Here is a 23365-nt window from a genome sequence, read left to right on the forward strand (position 1 = left end):
TAACATATCAGTAATGGTTGATTAATTGTAACAAAGGTACCATTAACTTAAGATGTTAATAATAGGGGAAACTGGGTGTGGGGAACATGGGAACTTTCCCTACAATCTTCTCAATTTTTTTGTAAATCTAATACTGTCCTAAAAAAGGTCTATTGAAAAAACTGCTGCACAAAACAGTTTTGTAGATGTCACCTTTTGGCCTTTGCCATAGGTTAACTGGAGAATACACCTAGAAGTGAAAATGCTAGGTCATATAATTCAGCTTTGCTGGATATTGTCAAATTGATCTTAAAATGCTTGTACCAATTTTCATCCACACCATCAGTGTATAAGAAATCTAATTCCACCCCCCCTTCCCCCATAACACTTGTGTACTCTTTGATTTTTGTATTTTCAGACTTAATTTTTTGAAAATTTACTGGGTGGAAACTTGACAGACATAGTTGTATTAACTTGCATTTCTGCCGTTGCTGGTGAGATCGATTATCTTTTCCTGTTTCTTGACCATTAGGCCTTTCTCTTCTGTGTATTCATGTTTGTTAAGTTTGACCAAGTTCCTATTTAATGAGTTGCCTGTTGTCTTTAACATTGTGACTTCTGGCTCTTCATGTAGTTTAGAACATTTGTATATTATATAAGTGTCCAATGTTTTTAAACCATTTTAATAGTGTCTTTTATGACAGAAAACTTTTAAATGTTGATGTAGTTAAATTTATCTTTTTTTTCTTTATGGCATATACATTCTGTTGTTCCTTTGAAAAATCTATCCTATTGAGATAATAAAGCAATCTCCTATATTTCCATCTGAAAAAATAAATAAAGCATATAAAAAAGCATATTACAAAGCCTCAATAATTTAAAGTAGGGTATTGGCACATAAGCAGAGTATGGAAACTTGGCATATAAAGGTGGCGTCTCAATACAGTGGCGAAAAGATGGACCTTTAATAAATGGTAGTGGGGTAACTTGTTAGCTATACAGAAAAAGATAAAATAGAATCTGACAAATTCCAAATAGAACAGAGATTTAATAGTAAAAAAGTAAGCCACATGTCTAGGAGAGATCATATGTGAATTCTTCTATAAATCAGGAATGTAAAAAACCTTCCTAACTAGGACGCATCCAGAAACAAGAAGAGAAAAATATTGCTAAATTTGACCACATAAAATTGAAAAAAAAAAACTGCATGCCAAAAAACATCACAAGCCAAGGAAAAGGACAAATGGCAAATAAGGAATATTTGCAACTTTCATCACAGATAAAGGTTTAATTTCCTTTATGTAATTGTTTAAAAATAGATAACTAAAAGGCCATCTGCCCCATAAAAAAAATGGGAAAGAGAAAAGAACACACATTTCAAGAAAAAGAGATGCAAATAAAATAGTCTTTAAACATGAAAAGATGCTCAGCCTCGCTGGTAATAAAAGAGATGCAAATTAAGTTACACAAAGATACCATTTCTCACCTATCAGATTGGCAAAATCCAAAAGTTTGATGACAAACTGGCTGGAGCCCCAGTGCAAAGTTGAAAAAGAAGCAGTTAAAATTGACTTCCTGGTCCCATGATCTCAATATTTAACCATTAAATGTGATGTAGACTTTTTGTAGATACACTTTACCAAACTGAGGAAGTTCCCTTCTTAGTTTGTTGAGAGTCTATATTTTTTATAATTGTTTCATTTCATTAAATGATTTTTCTGGGGAATTCCCTGGCGGTTCAGTGGTTAGGACTCCTGCACTTCCACTGCAGGGGGCACAGGTTTGATCCCTGGTCAGGGAACTAAGATCCTGCAAGCCACGCAGTGTGGCCAAAAAAAAAAAAAAAAAAAAAAGATTTTCTGCATCTGATGTAGTGATAATGTGTTTTTTTCCCCTTTATTCTGTTAATGAGATGAAATACATTGATTTTGAAATGTTAAACTGATCTTGAATTCCTGAAATGAATCCCACTTTGTCATGATATATTGTCCATTTTTACGTATTGCTGGATTTGATTTGTAATATTTTTTCTAGGATTTTGGAGTCAATGTTCATGGGAGATATTACACTTTCATTTTCCTCTTGTAATTTCCTTGTTAGATTTTGGTCTTAAGGTTATGATGGTCTCATAAAATACGTTTGAGAGTGTTTCTGCTGTTTCTATTCTTTGGAAAAATTTGAATAAGACTGCCGTTATTTCTTCTTTAAATTTTGCAAGAATTCACCATTGAAGTGACCTGGGCCTGGAGATTTCATTATGGGAGGCTTTAAATTGTGGATTCGATTTCTTTAAAAGATATAAGACTCTTCAGGTTTTATTCAGATTCTCTGTATCTTCTTGAGTAAATTTTCGTAAATTGTATTTTTTGAAAACTTTATCCATTTCATGTAAATGTTCATATCCTGCTTTTCCTGTAACTAAGTAAATCTAAAAATATCCAAATAGTTGATGGGAAAATGTTCTTTTTTCTAAAAGAATTCAAGCTTATAAATTATTTGTTCAAGAACAAATAATTAAGTTAGAACATCACTATTTTGTAATCCCAAATGAAATCATGGAAATAGGCAATCATTAAAAGCTACTCAAACATTAAGTGATAAGCTGATGGGAAGCTTTATAATTGTTGGTTTAGGCTGACACCACTTGAACCACTGATCAGTTTTAATGCTCCCAAAAGAGAAGTAATCAGACATTATGTGTTGCCTCTTGCAATACAACACAAAGTATATACCACTACCTATGAAATAGTCTTGCAAAAAAAAAAAAAAATCAAATTCGAATCTAATTATGTCTGGTGATTTAACTATCAGTTGACAGGTAACATAGGGGCCAAAAGAACATGTTAAATGACACCACAATGAGGTAATCAGCAATATTCAAAATATAGTAAGTTCAATAGGGAAATGACTTGGTTTCTTCAACGAATAAATTATAAGAAAAAGAGGAAGTGGGTTTGATAAACTAAAAGAGAATTAACAAACTTAACAGCAAACATATACAATGTGTAGACCCTGTTTAGACACTGATTTGAAAAAACCAACTATAATAAAAAGAAAAAAACTTGACATAATTGAGGAAATTTGAATACCAAGAGGATATTTCATACTATTAAGGGATTATTATTAATTTCTTTGGTGTGATAATAGTAATATAGCTTTCTTTAAAGAGTCCTTGTCTTTTAGAGATACATACAGAAGTATTTACTGGTGAAATTATACATTTGGGATATATTTCAAAATAATTGGGGGGGGGGACAGTGGTTAAAGATAGTGGGGGAATGTAGCTGAAATAAGATTGGCCATGTGTTAATTGTGGAAGCTGAGGAATGGGTACATGGGGGTTGTTATATTATTCCCTCTACTTTTATATATATTTAGAAATTTCCAGAATAAAAAGTTTTCAAAAACCATAATAGTGCCATTCAAAGACCAAAATTTTTGTGAAATTCGAGACATTTGACAGCAGAGGGGACCAGAAGAGAAGTCAGAGGACAGGAAAGCACAGATCAAGTCATCACAAGGGCTCTTGCCAAAGCAGCCTTGAGAAAAGCAGGTGAGGAAGTATGCCTTCCCAGAGTTACGTATTTTCAAAATTTAGTGGCATGAATAGGGACAATTAGCCTCCTTTCTCTCCATCTGGCCCTTTTTTCCCCCTCACCTGAACAGAACTGCTGGCAGGAAACGTCCAAGATTGTTCTCTAACTGGCCCTAATAAGGGTGTAAAACCCTGAGAAAGTAGCAATGGCACTATCCCAGGGTCAGGGAAGAGAAAATAGAAAACAGGTTCCATCCCTCTAGCTTTCCGGTAAGTCCTCCATGGAACTGCACCTGCCTACTACTCCCTGCCCCTACCTATCTCTAAGGAAGGCGTCCTGCTGCTACAACCTGGCCTCACACTGAACCTGCACCCAGCCCTCCTCTTCAAAGGAGCCCCTGCCAGGAAAGCAGACCTACAGAGCTGCCAAGAAAACCCACTCCAGCTATCTATATTAACCAAAACAATCCTTTTATTCATAAAAATAAACTGAAAGCCAAGAGTTGCCAGATCTTGGAGAAAAACCAATCCCGCAACAGAAGAGTAAAATACAAAAAGTAAAACAGATTGCAATGAAAAAGAAACAACCGAAGACACAAAAAGGGTTCTTAGCAAATGAATGAATGAATGAATATAATTACTGACCTAAGTCTTTTAATTAATAGGCTGAATGATAAAACCTGCCTAAAAGACCAAATTCGTGGGCTGGAAATGAAACTAAGGAATTAACCTAGAAAATAGAGGGGGAAAGAAAAAAAAACAGACGAAAAATACTAATAAGGGGACTTCCCTGGCAGTCCAGTGGTTGAGACTCCACGGTTCCACTGCAGGGGGCATGGGTTTGATCCCTGGTTGGGGAACTAAGATTCCCACACGCCGGCGCAGTGTGGCCAAATATATATATATAAAAGTTATGAAGGAAAAATCTAGGAGCTCCAACATCTAACTGATCGATGTTCCAGAAGTAGAGGATAGACACTATGTCAGGGAAGAAATAATCAAAATTATTATTAAAATACAATTTGCTAAACATATTGACAGGGGTATCTCAAAGGGACACAGGAGCCAACAGAAAGAGCTTCCAATGAACAAAGCTGGAATAAGAGCAAGAAAATAAAGTCATATTGGATTATAGCCCAAAATGCAAAATAAATCTCCATTAATCCGAACTGATATAAATGACTGAACAAATTAAGAAATGAAGGAGAAAATACATACCTCCTGTGCAGAATTACAAATAATTTATATAGATATTTCACACATAGTGACTTCCTTCCAAAGAATGCAGTAATGGGAAGTGGAGAGAAGAATAACTCTACAAAAAAGAGAAAGCTGACTAACACTAGCTCAGCCAGGTGATCAGGGTCAACGTCAACAGTGAGAAGTCATGTTGACAGTATGTACCCTGATGGGATATGATGAAAATGGCACTTTACCTCTGTGATATCCTTCCTCAAGGCCTGTAACTCCAGTCTAATCATGAAAATACATCAGAAAAGGTTCAACAGAGGGGCATTCTACAATATACCTGACCATTACTCCTCAAAACTGTCAAAATCATCAAAAACAAGGCAAGTCTGAAAAGCTGTCACACCAAGAGGAGCCTAAGGAGACATGACAACTGAATGTCACATGATATCCTGGATGGGATCCTGGATTAAAAAAAAGTAATATTAGGTAAAAACTAAATCTGAATCAAGTATAGACTTTAGTTAATAATAACATACCAAGACTGGTTCATTAATTGTAACAAACGTACAACACTAATGTAAGATGTTAATTATAAGGGAAACTGTGTGTGGGTCTGAGGGAGATACATGGGAATTCTCTGTACTATCTGCTCAATTTTTCTGTAAACCTAAAGCTGTTCTAAAAAATAAAGTCTATTGAAAAAGCACAATTTGCTTGAGGCAAACTGAACCTTCAGAATGAAAGGATCTAAAGAATGCTGCGTATAATGAAAGAACACTGTATTTCATTTCCGTGATTCTGAATCCCTCCCTCTCATATTTACTGAGCACTTATTTTGGGGCTCTCAATCTCACAATCTAGGGAGTGAGTTTAGATCCTCCCACTGGCTTTGGTTTTTAAATGTTAGCTAATATGTATCTTCTCTGTAATGACAAGAACACACAGCAAAAGGACACTAACATGCATTTTTAAAGTTCTCTAATTCAGTTTTTAAAAACTCACATTTCGAGACAAATTTATGGAATTTCAAAACTCCAAGATAAAAGAAGAAAATCTACAAGGCTTTCAAAGTAAAAAAAAAAAAAAAAAATACAAAAGAAAAGGTTACCCAGAAAGTTCAAAATCAGACTGACATCATGCAACATCAGACAATAGAATACAATGGAGCAATGTCTTCGAAATTCTAAAGGAAAACTATTGTCAATCTTGAATTGTATGAGAACAAAAGATATTTTAAGCATACGAGAACTCGGAAAGTTTACCTCCCACACTTATAAGAGTTACTCAAGAAAATATTTCAACCAAAAATATAAGTAATCGAGAAAGAGCACATGACGTAAAAGAAACTGAGTTTGTTCCAGATTGGGGGTGAGGGCGAGAGGATTAGAAGGAAAGTTAAAAGAGGCTTTATTACATCTTGAAGCTTGGAGAATTCTCCACTGAACGTTGATGTTTTATAAACATTTCCTTTCTGTGGCTCTAATCCCACTACTAGGTCTACATAGGATGATGTTTATATAGAATCAATTGTGAATTCTGTTCATTTTTCCTTTTGAAGTGTGATTATTGATATATTTGGATTTATTTTTACCATCTTTTATGCTTCCTATTTATTCTTTCTCTATGCATCTTTCTTCTTCCTTTCCTGGCTTCATTTAGATTGCTTATTTGTATGTTTGAAATATATTTGTCCTCAACTAATAGTAATTCATTTAGGGATTGCTCTTAAAATTTTAACATGCATGCATACTCAAAGTGTGAAGTTAATCAATATGTTTTGGAAGAATACAGGACTTTACATTAAGAATCCAAATATTTCAGTTCTACATTTGTTTTATTGCCCTTCCAACACCCCCCTCCCCCCAGCTCCAGAAGACACTTAACTATTGTTTTACACAAGCAATGTTGGCTTAGATTTACCCACTGTAGTGGAGACTGTTGGTGTCCCACCCAGAGCCCTTTTATTGGGCCAATATACCTACTACCCAGCTGTGTATTAACTGCTGACGGCTAACAATCACACCATTCTCTTTTTTTTTTTTAATTTATTTATTATTTTATATTTATTTTTGGCTGCGTTGGGTCTTTGTTGCTGCGCGGGGGCTTTCTCTAGTTGCGGTGAGCGGGGGCGACTCTTCGTTGCGGTGCGCAGGCTTCTCATTGCGGTGGCTTCTCTTATTGCAGAGCACAGGCTCTAGGCACACGGGCTTCAGTAGTTGTGGCGTACAGGCTCAGTAGTTGTGGCTTGCGGGCTCCAGAGCACAGGCTCAGTAGTTGCGGCACACGGGCTTAGTTGCTCCGTGGCATGTGGGATCTTCCCGGACCAGGGCTCGAACCCGTGTCTCCAGCATTGGCAGGCGGATTCTTAACCACTGCGCCACCAGGGAAGTCCACACACCATTCTCTTGAGAGTTGCTCTCAGCAGGACAGTGCCTCCCTAGCCTGGAGGTTACCCACCCCAATCCCTAAGGGCAAACTGCAGCCAGTGCCTGATTGATATTGGAATACAAAAAGCTAGCTCTCTTGCCAAAAGGGGACACAACTCAGTGGTGCCAGTATTAGCTTTCTATTGCTGCTGTAACAAATGATCACAAACGTAGTGGCTTAAAACAACACAAATTTATTATCTTACAGATGTGAAGGTAAGAAGTGCAACATGGGTCTCATTGAGCTAAAATCAAGGTGTCGACAGGGCTGTGCTCCTTTCTGGAAGCAATAGGGTAGTCTGTTTTCTCGCCTTTTCCAACTTTCAAGAGGCCACCAGCTTTCCTTGGCTCATGGCCCCCTTCCTCAGTCTTCAAAGCCACAACAGCGTCGGCCTAATCATTCTTCTTCCATATTCACATCTTTGTCTCTCTTCTGCCTTCCTCCTCTTTTAAGGACTCTTGTGATCACATTGGGCCCACCAAGATACTCCAGAATAACCTCTCTGAGATCAGTTGACGAGCAACTTTAACTCCATCTGCAACCTTCATTCTCTTTTGCCATGTAACCTAAGGTATTCACAGGTTTGGGGGATTAGGACATGAATATCTTTGCGGCAGTCGGGGGGCGGGGGGTGGGATTATTCTGCCAGCCCCAGTGCCCTTCATGCTCCAGAGCTACTTGCAGGATCAGGCTAAGGCTAGATTCCAGCTGAACCCACATAGATGGACCTACAGGAAGTTGTGTCCTTATTCAACAGTAAACGATATTTGTCACAGTAACACATAAAACTTCATGGAATTTAATAAACTGTTACTACAAAGATATGAAAAGGAAGGCGTTATAGAGCTAAATCCACACCTATCATAATAGGAAGTACAAGCCAAGTTATTTATCATAATAGGAAGTCCAAGAAATATGGTTGCAGTAAATACCAAGAGAAACAACTAATATAGTTGAAACTTCTGTGGGGAAAAAGCCACTAAATTGAGGAATGGTAGGACAGAGAAGTGCTCCTTTTCTTACAAGCCTTACTTATAGTCAAATACCATTTGACTTCTTGGACTATATGTATTATTTTGACAAAAACCACTTAAAAAATAAATTCACTGAATAAAGCAGAAATAGCCCCCTAAAATAGCAATAACCTATTAATTTTAATTCCTATTCCTGGTTCTAAAAAAACAATGTTTGCTTCCTATAAAGTAACATGTACTTATTGTAAAGACTTCAGATGACACAAAAATGTTGAAAATACACCATGAAAATCCTATATACCAACCTCTCAGAGACAGCCTCTGTGAGCATCTGTGTGCACACTCATGCTCACCTGTATAAAAGTGGGGTCACTTTTTTAAAAAAAAGTGGGGTCATACTTTTTGTAACCTGATTTTATCACTAATATGTGGATCTTTCTAGATCAATTTATATAGCTCTACATTCCTCTTAATAATTGTATAGAATTCTATCATTTGAATATACCATAAAAAGTAATAATAATTTAACAAAAATCAGGAGGCCAGAGGGTAACAGGGAAGAAGTACACTTATTTTCCTCATCTTTAATAACAGGGAGTTAGCAGATATTATCTAAAGCTGGTAACTAAGGACAGAAAAAGCATAATATTTAAAGTAATAAAGGTATCTACTAGAAAAACTAAAAATATATGAGCAATCAAAAAAAAAAAGGGGAAACAGTGGATGTGCACAAAATTCCTTGCCTTTCAGAGTGAACATTCAGTGTATATCAATACTATCCAAACTTGGACAATAAAAGTAATATAAGTATAAATATATTAAAATATATGTATAAAGAACTTTTCATAATGGTTGTCTCATAAAAGGGGATGAGGGTGGGCGCTTGTATCTTTCTGTCATCATAAATGTACCTATTATAAAAAGATATTTATAAGTGAATATAGCTATTTATAAAAGAGTACATAAACTATGACAATTTTTATACAAAATACACATAATATGTATTCATATATATGCAGAAAAAATTCCAAAGGCTATGTATCAAAATATGGACAATCATTATCTCTAGGTACATCACATTATCGACATTCTATATATTCTTTATGCTGATGTATTTTCTATAATAAACATATTTCATTCATATTGCATTTGAAATAAGAAAATGTTAAAAATCATCTTTTTTTGTGAGGGAGATTGGGGAGGGCTCTAAGAATAAAAAATAAAAATCAGTCAAAATGTCCCTACAAATCTTCTAAGCCACAAAATATCTATATTCCACATACTCAAGTTTTAATAAATCTTGCAAACAACCTTTATGCCCTCCAACATAAAAATCCCCATTTTAGACAAAGGCAGGCTATAGGCTTTTCATTCAGGCCAAGCCCCACCAAGTCATTTCTGATGGAGCTTCTGATTCACGGGGCTGCCATACTGAGAAGATTTCCTATAGGTTGACACCAACTCTAGCACAGTCATATGCTTTTCACGTACTCATTCACATCATCAGCTGAATACCTATGGTGAGCGAAGCATTACACAGGGTGTGTCACAAGTTATAGATTAATTAACACCGCACACGACTGCCTCAAGTAGCGTACAACCTCGTGGGGAAACGGCATGGACACGAGGCAGAACAAGGGGCACTAACAGAGAGGAGAGCGTATGGAGAGAGCTGATAATATTTTACACTGGTATACAAATATTTTCAAACAAATCAACAAATACTTGGAAATGTATAGGTAAAAAATGAAGTGCTCTTTTTCACTTTTCATTCATGTTTGGACTCTGAAAGTAGTTACCTCTACAACTCATTTGCCACTAAATCATACGCCAGGTTCTCCTATATTAGTATGTAACTTTTCGTATAGGAATATTTAGTCTTTATTTGGGGGCAGACATTTTTGTGCCCCCCACTTTCCCAGGGTATCATACACAGAACAGACACTATAAATATTTCCAAAATGAACAAACTGAGCCAGCTCCTAGAGCTTCCCACAGTAGCCTGCCACACTGCATCAGATGAAAGGTATCACGCAGATATGGCACACAGAAGCACGGCCCAGGTTCTGCCTAACGTTGAATATTTTTCCCTTTTAATTCCACAGTCATGAAAAGCTAGGCAAGGCAGAAACAGAGAAAAGCTCAAAGAAGAAAAATTAAGTATTTATAAGCAAAATCACTTCATATTAAGAAAGTCTGAGTTTTATTTAGCATTTTATCTGAGGTGCTGTGAGTAAAGGAAGAAAATGAAGATCAATCCCACATTCAATTTTAAGGAGTCTTACAAAAATGAAAGCACACAGACTGTAACAATCTTGAAAGTATGAAATAGCTTATGTTTACAATACACAAAAAATACTATAGGGACTTCCTATCAAAAGGAGATAGTCTGAGTATCTGCAAAGTCTTTCCAATCTGAAGATTCCAACACACGCTGTTCTGCTGTTTTTCCCAATTCCAACGTAGAACTCTGGACAAAACAAACAATACAAAAAGCTTGTCTAGGCCAAGGACCCTCTGAGGGAGTGTGATATCGGCCCTGAGAAACAAGTCAACCGGCCTAGTGTTGGGACCAACATAAAATGCTACCTAAAAAGCTGAAAGCCTCAGCATTTACATCTCAGACTAGATCAAAGAGATGATTCTCTTTAAACTACAATTTCATGATTATATAGAAAATCACTGTTCTTCAGACAATAAATTCATACTATACTACTAAGTATTTTAAGGTGATTTTTTACCTCTTTGTAAAGAAAGGGTCAAAATAATAATTAGGATTTTTTAAAATGAAAAACAAGGTTCACTCAAAGTTAATAAAACGAATCAGTGACCCAACTATATGTACCCTCAAAATAATTAATTCTACCCAGGCTGCCAAGATAAACAAATGAATAAAAAAATTAGAAGCTTATATACAAGAAGATATTTTTACAACTACAGACATCAAAAAAAAGAAAAAGAGCTTTAGACATGTATTTCCCTAGAAGAGCATTTCCCTAGAAGAGCATTTACTACAGTTATTACATAGTAAGCAAAGTAAGAACTGCAGGAAAAAACAACCTAAAAAATGGTATTAAATTTGTTTAATATCTTTGATAATTCTATTATTTGTAAATCCTTCCATAAAAGGGCATTACAGTTCTTCAGTTTATTGCAAACATATCTTTAAAAATAAGTCAGCCCTACTGTTGAAGCTATAATACAAAGTTTTAAATTATTGGCACTATACTAAAAAGCACAATGGAGAACATCTTATTTAAATAAAATGAGGATGGTACTTCACTGGGGAATACAGCCAACAGATTTTTTTCTCTCTCCATATCTACATCCAACGGTGGTGTTTTATAGGCAAATTTTAAACAAATGCAAGTTTTTAGAAAATAATGAAAGCCATGTTTTGCTCAGGAATACTATTATACACAGCCCATATAGATTGTTTTATAGCAGATACTAATCTCCCAAATTTCAGATGGCAAAATGCTAAGCAGTGAGTTTGGTACTGTCCAGCTAGTTGTTTCTTGTTATCCTGGAGAATCTGTCAATGGGTAATGCTGAGACCATCTTGTCACCACCATCTCTCTTCTCAGAGGTGACTCCACTGTGATAGAACCTTCATATCCTTAAGATGCAAGGCCTAGCAAAAAGCCTCCCACAAATCCACTGGATATCACAATGTTCTGTTTGACAAATTCTGTTGCCTGAAACAAAGTTTAAAGAAAAATACTCTGAATTGTGCTACAACATGGATGAATCTTGAAAACATTACACTAAGTGAAATAAGACAGACAAAAAAAGGACAATGTTGTTATAATTTCCACTTATATGAATAGTCAAATTCATCAAGACAGAAAGTAGAACAGAGGTTACCAAGGGCTGGGGAGAGGGGTTGATTGTGGGAGTTACTGCTTAATGGTTAGAGTTTCTACTTGGGATGATGAAAAAGTTCTGGAAATGGATAGTGGTAATGGTTACACGAAAGTGTGAATGTACTTAATGCCAGTGAATTATGCACTTAAAAAATAATTAAAATGGTAAATTTTATGTTATGTATATTTTACCACAATAAGAAAAAGAAAAGATATAAATTCTTAAAAATACTCTTAATTATTAAATCCAGAGCTAAGTATCATTTTCAGATGTTTTCCTCAATTCAGTAAATATTCAGCAAAAATTCTTGTATACCTACTATTGCAGGTGCCAACAACCAGGCAAGATGCCAGGGCTGTCCGTTACAAACTGAAGGAGCCTAGAGCCCCCAGCCAGGCCCACTAAACTTCCTGCTTCTGAGATAACAGGCATATGGACAGCAAAATTCTCACAGGTAAAAAGAAATCTCCCTATAGGGCTGGCATAAATGGTCCATTCAGCAAGTTATTAACATAGATGATTTAATAAATTCCCACAGCATGCACAATGATACTTATTAACAGTCAGTTCACTTAGCCAGTAGGAAAAAATGCACAGGATCAAAAAAATAACACCTTGAGAAAATGTTTAACCCAAATAAAATCATGAAGAAGCAATCAGACAAAGCCAGACTGTACGATACTCTGCCTAGATGTTTCAAAAATGTGTCATGAAAGACAGAAAAACAAAAACAAAAAAACAGATGAGGGGACCATCTAAGATTAAAGGAGACTTCAGAGACATGACAACCAAATGCAATATGTAATTCTTAATCGGGGGGAAAAGATGTAAAAGATATTTTGTGGAAAAATTGTAATATGAACTGTATATTAGGAAATATTATTGTATCATGTTAAGTTTGGGGGGATTAATAAGGGTAATGGTAATAGTACAGGAGAATATCTGTACTCTTGGGACATATGTGCTGAAGTATTTAAGAATAAAAAGACATGATGTCAAACAGTTTGGGAAAAAACAAAAAAAAGGGTAAATCTCACACACACACACACAACCAGCAAATGTTGTGAAACGTAAACAATTTGATGAATAGGTGAAGGGTATTTGGGTATTCACTGTTTTTGTCTTTCAAGTTTTCAACCGATCTGAAATTTTTCAAAATAAAAGTTGGGGGAAGTAAAAGGACAGAATTAAAATAAAGGCAAAGGAGCATTCAATTCAATTCTAAACAGAATATAAGAAGAAAATAGGCAAAATTCACATAAAAACACGATAAAACTAATGTATATTAATAATATATACATTTTCAAACTATTTCACCTCAAAAAAAAAAAAATAGGTAGTTTTAGTTAACAACTAAAAAAAAATAATAAGTGATTTAAATGGTGGCTTGATCCCAAATTTTACTTAACACTCTAGACATGACCAGAAACACCAATTTTTTTTTTTAAAGAAGATAATCCCTAGTCACATTTTCTACTGAGATTCATTAAAAAAAAAGAGCCAAAAATGTACATTGTCTTACTTCTTCTATAATATTGTTGATTTCAGGTGCTGCCTTATTGGCTCGTTTCTTAATCTGTCTTTTTGCTTTGTTTACATCTTTTTCAACTCTCTTCCAGTCGATCTGCACATAGCCACTGTGACTGGCAATCTGCAAAAATTTGATAAAAATGGTTAATTCTAGGGGCTTCCCTGGTGGCGCAGTGGTTGAGAATCTGCCTGCTAATTCAGGGGACACGGGTTCGAGCCCTGGTCTGGGAAGATCCCACGTGCCGCGGAGCAACTAGGCCCGTGAGCCACAACTATTGAGCCTGCGCATCTGGAGCCTGTGCTCCGTAACAAAAGAGGCCACGATAGTGAGAGGCCCGCGCACCGCAATGAAGAGTGGCCCCTGCTTGCCGCAACTAGAGAAAGCCCTCGCACAGAGACGAAGACCCAACACAGCCAAAAAATAAATAAATAAATAAAATCACATTGTTGTTTCTAAAAAAAAGAAAAAATGGTTAATTCTAAACCAACTAGTTTGCTAATACAATATATGAACATTTAGATTTCAAGAAATGTATGAAGCTTATGGGTAAGAAATCACAATTCATCCACTAATTTATTCATTAACAGACAGTGAGTGCCTATTCTGTGCCAAGCACTGTTCTAGGTCTCCAAGCTATGGCCAAGAACAAGGGAGACATAGGTCCCCACCCTCAGAGAGCTTATGGTCCATTAGGGAAAACAGACTTAAGCATAAATAATTACTTAGATGTGATGAACACTATGTTAAGAGAAGTATAGTACTTAATGGGAAAAGATTCCAAAAATTGTATTATAACTATTCTATAATTCTATCATAATGTTTGGAATTTGAGAATTAGCTAAAAAGGCACAGAGACTACTGAGATTATACAGCTAATAAAAAAGTACCTTTAATTAAAGAGATGTTTAATTATAAGAGATCAGTAGCCAATCAGTTACTAGGTCACTAAAGTAGCTTGATAAAGGCTCTTCACTAACTCTGACTCTTCAGTCAAATTAAGAATACTTTCTGGTAATTGCTTTTGAAAGTGAAATATAAAAGAAAATATGCTCTACACAACCTTCATGTCATAAATCCTTTTAATAAAACTACGGCTAAATGCCTACTAACCCTAAGAAAAACTCTCATATGGTGCTACTGAGACACTGCAAAATCTGAGCAGGAACAACAGTGTGTGTGTTAAGTCAGTAAAGGTAGTCCCTCCGAATAATACAATCAACATGTAAAGAATCACATGAGTAGTAAACAATTGAGCCCTGTATACCATATTAAATCACTTCTACCAAGCTTATGCTTTCTTTGTAATCTTTTAATACATCACTTTAAGTATAAACCACACATAAAATACTTGAAAAAATAAAAATATCTGATTTTATATAAATAGGCTGGGAATCTTAGGTTCCATTTTCACTGTGAATGACTCCATAGAAGAATCTATTTATCTGCATTTATCCCTATATTTACTCACCTTCTATCACTTCTAACTCTAGCCTCAGCAAAACAAAGTGGTAATGAAACCAAATGGCAAGTGAAAGCTTTTCCTGGCAATACCTGACATGGCAATTTGGGTCACATACATGGAGGGGATGATGAACTTTAAGGTCCCTCCCATAGACAGTGACTATAAACCCTGGTTAAAACACAAGGGCTCCAGAATTAACAAAAGGAAGCAGATTTTGAAGAGGAGTTGAAACTTGTAGGAAGAGACCAATGTAAGGTAAGTTGCCCATTTTTTTGGCTTTATCCTGAGGACATGATGCAGTTGCAGGGTGGCTAAAAGTTCAATAGAAAACATGCCACCTTTCTGGCCTGAAGAACCAGAGGGCAGAGCCCAGGACAATAACAGCTGCCAGAAAGGACACAGCTAGAGAAAGGGAGCCCCAAATTCTATGTGTAAACTCTACCCAAGTTCTGAACCACACATTCATGGGGCATAACGAAGCACTCTGGCCAAGGCTTAAAAAAAAATAAACTGAGATTTGAGCCACTATCCACCACAGGTGAAATGGAGTCTGCAATTTGAGTCTAACCAAGTTAACTGCCTACTAAAATCAAAACATTAACAAACTTCGGAGGAATAAAACAGAATCCAGATTCTCCACGACGTAACATTCCCAATGCCCAGGGATAAAATACAAAGTTATTTGATATGATAAGCAAGAAAATGTGGCCTAGTCACAAAAGAAAAACAACAGATGCCAACTCTGAGATGACCCAGATATTGAAATTTACAGGACTTTAAAGCAGTACTGTAACTATGCTCAATGAGGTAAAGGAAACTACAGTTGTAATCAATGAAAAGATAAGAAATCTCATCAGAGATACAGAAAATATAAAAAGAACCAAATGAAAATTCTAGAATTGGAAAATACAATATCTGAAATAAATTCTCTGGATAGCCTTAACGGCAGAAGGTAGATGACAGAGAGTCAGTGAACCTGAAGCTAGAGCACTAGAAATTACACAATCTGAAAAAAAAGACTGAAAAACTAGATGAACAAAACCTCAGAACATTATCAAAGAGCCCAACATGCATCAATCAGAGTAATGTTCAGAAGGAGAAGAATAGGAGAAAATATTTAAAGAAATCATGGCCAAAACCTTCCTGAACATGGTTAAAGACATTAATTTACAGATTCCAGAGCTCAGTGAACTCCAGGTAATGATCTAACACAATTATGAAATAACAATACTCAGATGATGTGGGGGTTGGGGGGGGTGGGGCAGACAGAAGTTCAATACATCATAGCTAAATTCCCATATTCCATAACGGGAAGCCAATAGTTAATACCTCAAACTGAAAGATAAAGAAATGTCCAATTCACTTGTTTAGGAAAAAGGAAATAAATACCTTAAGAATCAGCTAATAGTTCAAACTGGTTACCTCAGAGGAGGGAAAAATGGGGAGGTAGCGAGGGAGGCAAAGAACTACCTTAAGGGACTTCCCTGGTGGTGCAGTGGTTAAGAATCCGTCTGCCAATGCAGGAGACACGGGTTTGAGCCCTGGTCCGCGAAGATCCCACATGCTGCGGAGCAACTAAGCCCTGTCTGCGTGCAGCAATGAAGCCCCAATGCAACCAAAAATAAATGAATAAGAACTACCTTAATCTGTAATGAGCATTATACATGTACTTGACCCTCTGAATTATGGGCATGTACAACTCAAAAAAACTAAAAAATAAATTTAAAAGATTTATATACCACTGTATGTTCTAAGATGGCAGTGTGGTAAATATCTACTGGAAAACACCTGAGTTACTAGAAAAGCTTTAAGTTGTCAGCAAACTAATATTTATCTTTAAATATAAGTAAAGGTAATAAAAATATGGAAGCGAGACTAAATAATAGGTAATTAGCCTAAAAGCCATTTGTTTCTTTTTTCTTCTTTGTTTCCTTCTATTGAGTTTTCAAGGTAAGTCATATTTGTGGGAAAAATTGGTTTGATGCTGACAGGTCTCATGCTCTTCTAATCAGTGACTTCAAACAATATGTGGACTAGACACGAAGTAGAAGGTGGCAACAGCAAAACGTGGGTTTGAAGGGTACATATCAAGTGGACTGAAACGGACTTCTGAAAAACTGACATGCAGCGTACACTGAAACGTATAATTCTCTCTATCTGTGAACATTTTAGGGAACTCTGCTTTGGTCCAGTACCCTTTACATTGAAATGTATAATTCTACCTGTGAACATTTTAGGGAACTCTGCTTTGGTCCAGTACCCTTTTCCACTAAACAGAAATGACAACTGAGTTTTCAAAATAGCTATAGAATTCAATATCTTGATTCTTGATAACTATATAAATATCTTAATTCTTGGTTCTATATAAACCCAAGTCAAAAATCAGCTTAAATAAAATTCTCCTTTGTACAAATACTGGCATATTCATCCAAAGGACTAAATTTAGATATGAACCATATTCCTTTTTACCTCTTACCACAAGTAATAAGCAATTACCCCTAATAATACCACCAAGAGAAAAAAAAAAATATATATATATATATATTTTGAACTGCTTAGTAAACAACTTAAAATCTGTGCTTAACACATATGAATCCAGTCCCTTTGTACTTCAGGCAATGACACTGGTTATTACATGATCAATGGCTTAGGTGCTGAAGTCAGATTTTGGTTGCTATGACCATCAATCATTTTTAAAATCTGACAGATTTCTGTATCTTTAAAATTGTTGCTAACATTCATTCCCAGAAATTTTCAATTTTAGGATTTACTGTATTTGATCTTCAGGGAATGGTATTTTTGGGAAAATATATGCCAAACAGACATGAATGCCAGATAATATCCTGATAAACATCCTCTAACAGCAAAGCATTTTTGAACCTTATACTTAGAGGAACATGAACAAGACTAAAATTTCAAATCCACTTGCCTCAGAAATAAGATTATGAATGATTTTTTTTAAACCCAATTTTCCACTTTCTATATTACTATGGTTCCCTAGTTTTAAAAAACATGTTAGAAATTGCTAACAGAATTTCCCCCTGGGAAGGAAAACTGGCTAGGAAACAGGAAAGAGACTTCTTGAATTTTATATATTGTGTATGAGTGTGTGAATTTTTTTAAATTTAATTTTATTTATTTTTTTATACAGCAGGCTCTTGAGAGTGTGTGTGAATTTTAAATATATGTTTTAAGTGGCCAGCATGAACAGGTTATGCTATTGATGAAATGTTTATTTTTCTAGGGAGATGCTTCAAGGAAAATTTAGGTAAATAATAACAAAAAATGAGATACCTCAAATTTTAACAGTTGTGTTTTTAATAGCTGGGATCAAACTATGCTTAAAAAACCTCAGAAGTGTTTAAATAGATGCTTTTCATGACACATGCCAGCTTGCAAAACTCATTTTAGTTTTTCCATAAACTGATGCCTGAAAGAGAAATTCCATCTTCTATTAAAATAGACAGGAGTAAAATGGCTAAACTTGACTTTCTCAGTTCCTAAGGGCTACATATGTAAGCAGAGGCAAGGACCGAAAGCTCTGACATACCTGAAGGAGAAGAAAGCCACCACCTACTGCAGTTGCTGCAAGTTTTCCAACTTTCTGGAACAAAAATCCTGCACACCTTTAATGGAAGAAATGACAAAGGATGAGAACAATCAATGATGTACTAAACTCTCTCCCTTCTACTTTTCATTGCTTTCCTAATAAAATCTTAATGTCTTCCCAGTTCTTTTGATCATGTCCCTTACCCGCTCAGAAACCCACAATGTTTCCCGTCAGTTATATAGACTAGTCAAAAGTGCATAATCTAAATTGCCTGAGATGTGCTTCAAAATAAGGGATGGAGAGAAGAAGGGGGGAATTTACAGGAAAAAGACTGGCTACTGAAACTGAATGTTGAGTACTCAGGGGTTCATTATACTCTTCCTTCTACACTTGTATTAAGTTGAAATTCCTCATAATAAAAGTGCTTAGTTTTGTTTTGTTTTTTTTAATACACTCAAGATGTTCCACACACCTGGCCGACTCTCACTCTATCCAAACCTTCTGCTCCAACCCAATCAGTTTCCAAATATGTCACCACTGTTGCTCAAGCTATTAACCTCCCTGTTTCTAGGGGTTTCTACCTAGCTCTACCTATCTAAAACTTTCCTACCCTTTAAGGTCCAGCTGGAGTTCCACCTTCACGACTATACTTCAGCCCACATTTCTCATGGCTTCCTTATCTATTTCTATCTCTATATTAAACCTGTTTTGTCTCATCTATCCTGTAAGGATGTCAACCCATACTTCTTTTTTGATTCTCTCCTTCAGTGAGCTCATTATTCCCTTAACTATTCCAGACCCAGTGTGCAAAAGAATCTCAGATTTCCAACTCCAGCCTTCTGTACTGGGTTGAACAGTGTCACCCCCGAAATCCATGTCCTTCCTAGAACCTCAGAATGTGACCTTATTTGGAATAAGGTCATTGTAGATGTAGTTAGTTCAGATGAGGCTATACTGGAGTCGGGTGGGCCCCAAATCCAATATGTCATAGAGACACACAGAGGGAAGACAGCCATGTGATGACAGAGGCAGCACTGGAGTGATATGTCTACAAGTCAAGGAATGCCAGGGATTGCTGGCAACCACCAGAAGATAGGAGAGAAGCATGGAACAAATTCTCCCTGAGCCTCCAGGAAGGAACCGACCCTGTTGACACCTTTCAAATTTCTAGCCTCCAGACCTGTGAGAGAATAAGTTTCTCTCATTTTAAGCTACCTAGTTGTGGTACTTTGTTACAACAGCCTTAGGAAACTAATACACCTTCATAAATGGAAAATTTACATTTCCAATTAAATGATGAGCTTCTCTTGCCACCCAGAACAAAATATTCAAAATGTCCCAAAGCAAACATCATCTTTCCAACCAAACCAGCTGTTGCTAAGGTCCCAATATTTAAGTGACTGCACCATCCTCTAGGCTTGTTACCTCATGCTCATCTCAGGCTGCCTTCTTCATTGCCTTTGGGGTCCAACTGACGGCCAATTCTATATACTCGAGTATCGCCAAAACATCATTTGATTGTCTTCTTTCCATCCTCAAGGGTATCACTACCTTGCTTCCAGACCACACTAAGGACACTCTAGCTAATCTTCACACCTCCCATCTCGCCTAGCAGCCACCCATCCTGCTATCAGTTTTAATTTCTTGTTATGATCAAGAACCTATAGTTACCTACAGCTAAACATAATCTCCTCAGCTTCCCATTCATGTCCTGAATTGGTCTGAATTATTAACTGGTTAAGTTAACATCTATTAACCATTCCTCCTTAATGTATGCCACAACAGTACATCAGTTTCATACCCTAAGAAAATTGCAAAAATTTATTACACTGAATCTGAAGTCATTGCAACAAATCACCTGTATAATATTAGAGTCCTATTACACAGCTCCTAGACCGACACCTGGCTACAGTTCAAACATATGTGTCCCTCAGCAGGGGAGACAGCAACAAAGACTCAGAAAAGGGAGCAGAGGAGGCACGCAGCAGCCAGGTCTTAACAGCATCCTGGAGAACGTGCTCCACAAGCATGTCTATCCTTTGCTTGATGGCATGAGCCACTAAAATGAGTCTACTAACTTCCCCTCTTCTGTCTCTAGGCTTTCCAAGCAAACTTCTGCCAATTATTGGGCTTCTCACCAAGCTTAGCCTACAAGGAGAAAACACACAACAATTTAATTCTATCGCTCAATTATTTTTTAGTCTCTTTTAAGGTGGGGCTTTAGGCCTTGACTCACATTAACCCATCACCCACGGCACCAAATTGTGAGCTTATTTAAGCAGAAGGCCAGCCCCTGAATTGTGGGCATCAAGGTACCACCGGCCTGTGAAAAATCATCTGAAAAACCAGGGCTCTGACCAGGCATCTAACTGCAGGCTTTTTTCATAAGCAGCACTAATAAGTACACATCATGAATAAATACTGCACCTCTTTGTCACAGTATCTTCACAGTGAGTGTTTCTACCATAAAATGGCATTTATTAAAAAAAGGCATAAAAGAGTGCACCATTGTTCCCAGGTGCAAGTAAAACACAAATCAAAAAAATCATTTTATACTCACTGAGTTTACATATGTAAATATTTAAATCAATGTAGAATGAATTTAACTTAGAATCTAAGAAATAAATGATTACTCACAAGTTAAGCACGTACACTAACTTCAGAAATTCTCTAGGGTCATGAACATTTTCAAAATAAAGAGTCAAACTTGTTTCTGACCCTTGTTATTTGGCTAATCTTTTAGTCTAAGAATAACAGAATTACATCTGCAGTAGCAATTATATAATCATGTGATCTGAAATGTTAACTGGTTAGGTTAATGCTTATTAACCTCTCCCCCTTAATGTACTCCACAGTATTATTACTGAGTAAGCAATCAGTCCTTTAATTCCAACCAAGGCCCAATCTACAACTCTTCTTCAAAGTATTGTCATAATCCAAATTAGAATCATCTGTATCATAATCAGTACTTTTTACTGAGAATTTTACACTGCTCTCCACAGGGCTGATAATCCTGGAGACCAGTTTTTTACTGTGGGAATTCTCCCAGGGTTTTCCGGTTGTTAGCACTGAACAAGTAAAAATTATTTACATATAATTCACTCTTCTATATTTTTCCCTCCTTACCCACTGTCACTGAATCAGATTCACTGTATCTGCGAAATCTGAGATGGGCGAAAATATACAAAGAATCAAAGGAAGGGTGAGGAGGGAAGAGTGGAGGGTGGAGGAGGATATCACTGAAACCCAACAGTCTCTGAGTGTTGATTACACTAATCATACCACAGAGAAAAGCCTCAAGGTCCAGCTCTTCTGGGATTAACAGTGTAAAGCCACCGACTGAGCACGTAATTGGCCCAGATTCAGAAGGGCAGCAGTCAGGCTCCCAATGAAATTTAACAAAAAAAAAAAGATGTTTTTCTCACCAGCCACTCACTCCACCCATTACAATCTGGGTGGCTACTGAGTATTTTTCTACCATAGGTCCGGAACCGTGGCCAAACACTCGATTCCACCAGTGGTGTCTTCTTGCATACTCAGTTAAATCCAACACTTCGTAAGAGTCATCATCACTTTCATATTCTTCAAAGCAAAAAATGAAAGCAACAAATTTACAGTCAACCGAAAGTTAAAAATGCCCTGTACATTTTCATCTGTTACGACTCATTGTTACATTTGGCATACAGCTAAAAACGCCCAGATGGAAACAAAGTTTCGTAAACCCAATCCCTGAGACGAGGGCCTTGAGAGTAAAGGGCCATGCATCTCCTTTCCAAAGGCCCAGAGACAGGCCTGGGTGCCGGGGCAACGTCAGTTACGCAGCAGAGGGGTCACCCCCGCACCCCAAATCTCAGTAGGGATAGGTCAGAGTTTCACAGCAGGGTCTCCCCCCAATCTCAGCGGGTCAGTTCAGAGTTTCACAGCATGAAAGGTCACCCCCAAATCTCAGGTTCAGGGTCAGTGCAGGGTCCGTCTTCATCAGTGGGAGAAAGAAGTGGGGGGTCCTCCACTGACGGAACCGGTTAGAGGCCCGACAAGAAGAAATGATTTCAAAACCAAGACTTAAAAAAAAAAAACAACCAAAAAACGTTAGAAGACGGGCAGGAACGGCCGGAGGTGAAGGTAAGGCAGGAGGTGGGGCTGTGTTGAGGGCGAGGGTCCGAGAGGGGAGAGCGAGTCTAGTCCGAAGTGGGTGCTCAAAGGGTTGCCTCAAGCAAACAGAGCCCCCAGGAACCCTGGGACAGAGGAAGGAAGACGCACCCCCGAGCCAAGGTCGAGAGCTGTGAGCCGTCTCTAAGATACTACTTCGGGCCCCGGCCGCTCACCTTGGGGAGGGGCGTTCCGGGTCGCCATGATACCGCCGGCGGCCAGTATTGAAGGTGGTCCCAACCCGCCCGCCTCTCCCCGCTACTTTAAGAACCGCTCTAGGCCCAGGTGGAAGTCTATGGTCTCTTTTTTTCCTCCTCCTCCTCCTTTTCCTCCAGGCGCGTAGTCCTGTCCCCGCCCCCTCCTCTAAGCGGAGGGCCTTCCGCGCAAGCGCAGGGCACAGGGGCGCGGGGAAGGGGAGAGGGGAGAGACAGGCTGGATACCAGCCCGCGAGGGTTTATGGGAATTGTAGTCCGTTGCCCTCCGCAAGCCTGGTTTCCCACCCCTCCCCCTCTAGAATTTCCAGAACCTGAATTTTGGTTATTTTGTTTTAAAGAGCCTCAGGGCTGGAGGGGAGGGGGCGTCACATGGTGGTTAAATCGAAAACCCGCTTGCTATTTGTAACACTATACCAGAAAGAGGCTTTTAAAAAGAGATAAGAGAAACCCTGTTTCAAACCACACTTTTCAAGCAGTCCAGGGCT

General features: G+C 37.4%; 1 protein-coding gene across 1 annotated transcript; it reads right to left on the bottom strand.

The window, feature by feature from the left end:
- Positions 1-10286: 10286 nt before the first annotated feature.
- On the bottom strand, positions 10287-23030 carry FUNDC1 (FUN14 domain containing 1). Its single transcript, XM_036841012.1, has 5 exons — positions 22842-23030; positions 21942-22098; positions 18517-18592; positions 13496-13624; positions 10287-11804 (listed from the first exon to the last, which is right to left on the bottom strand). The coding sequence occupies exons 1-5, from the start codon at positions 22867-22869 to the stop codon at positions 11727-11729; spliced, it is 468 nt and encodes a 155-aa protein (XP_036696907.1). The 5' UTR covers positions 22870-23030; the 3' UTR covers positions 10287-11726.
- Between the last annotated feature and the right edge of the window lie 335 nt (positions 23031-23365).

This window comes from Balaenoptera musculus, chromosome X, assembly GCF_009873245.2.
Source record: "Balaenoptera musculus isolate JJ_BM4_2016_0621 chromosome X, mBalMus1.pri.v3, whole genome shotgun sequence".
In the NCBI taxonomy this organism is placed as follows: Eukaryota; Metazoa; Chordata; class Mammalia; order Artiodactyla; family Balaenopteridae; genus Balaenoptera; species Balaenoptera musculus.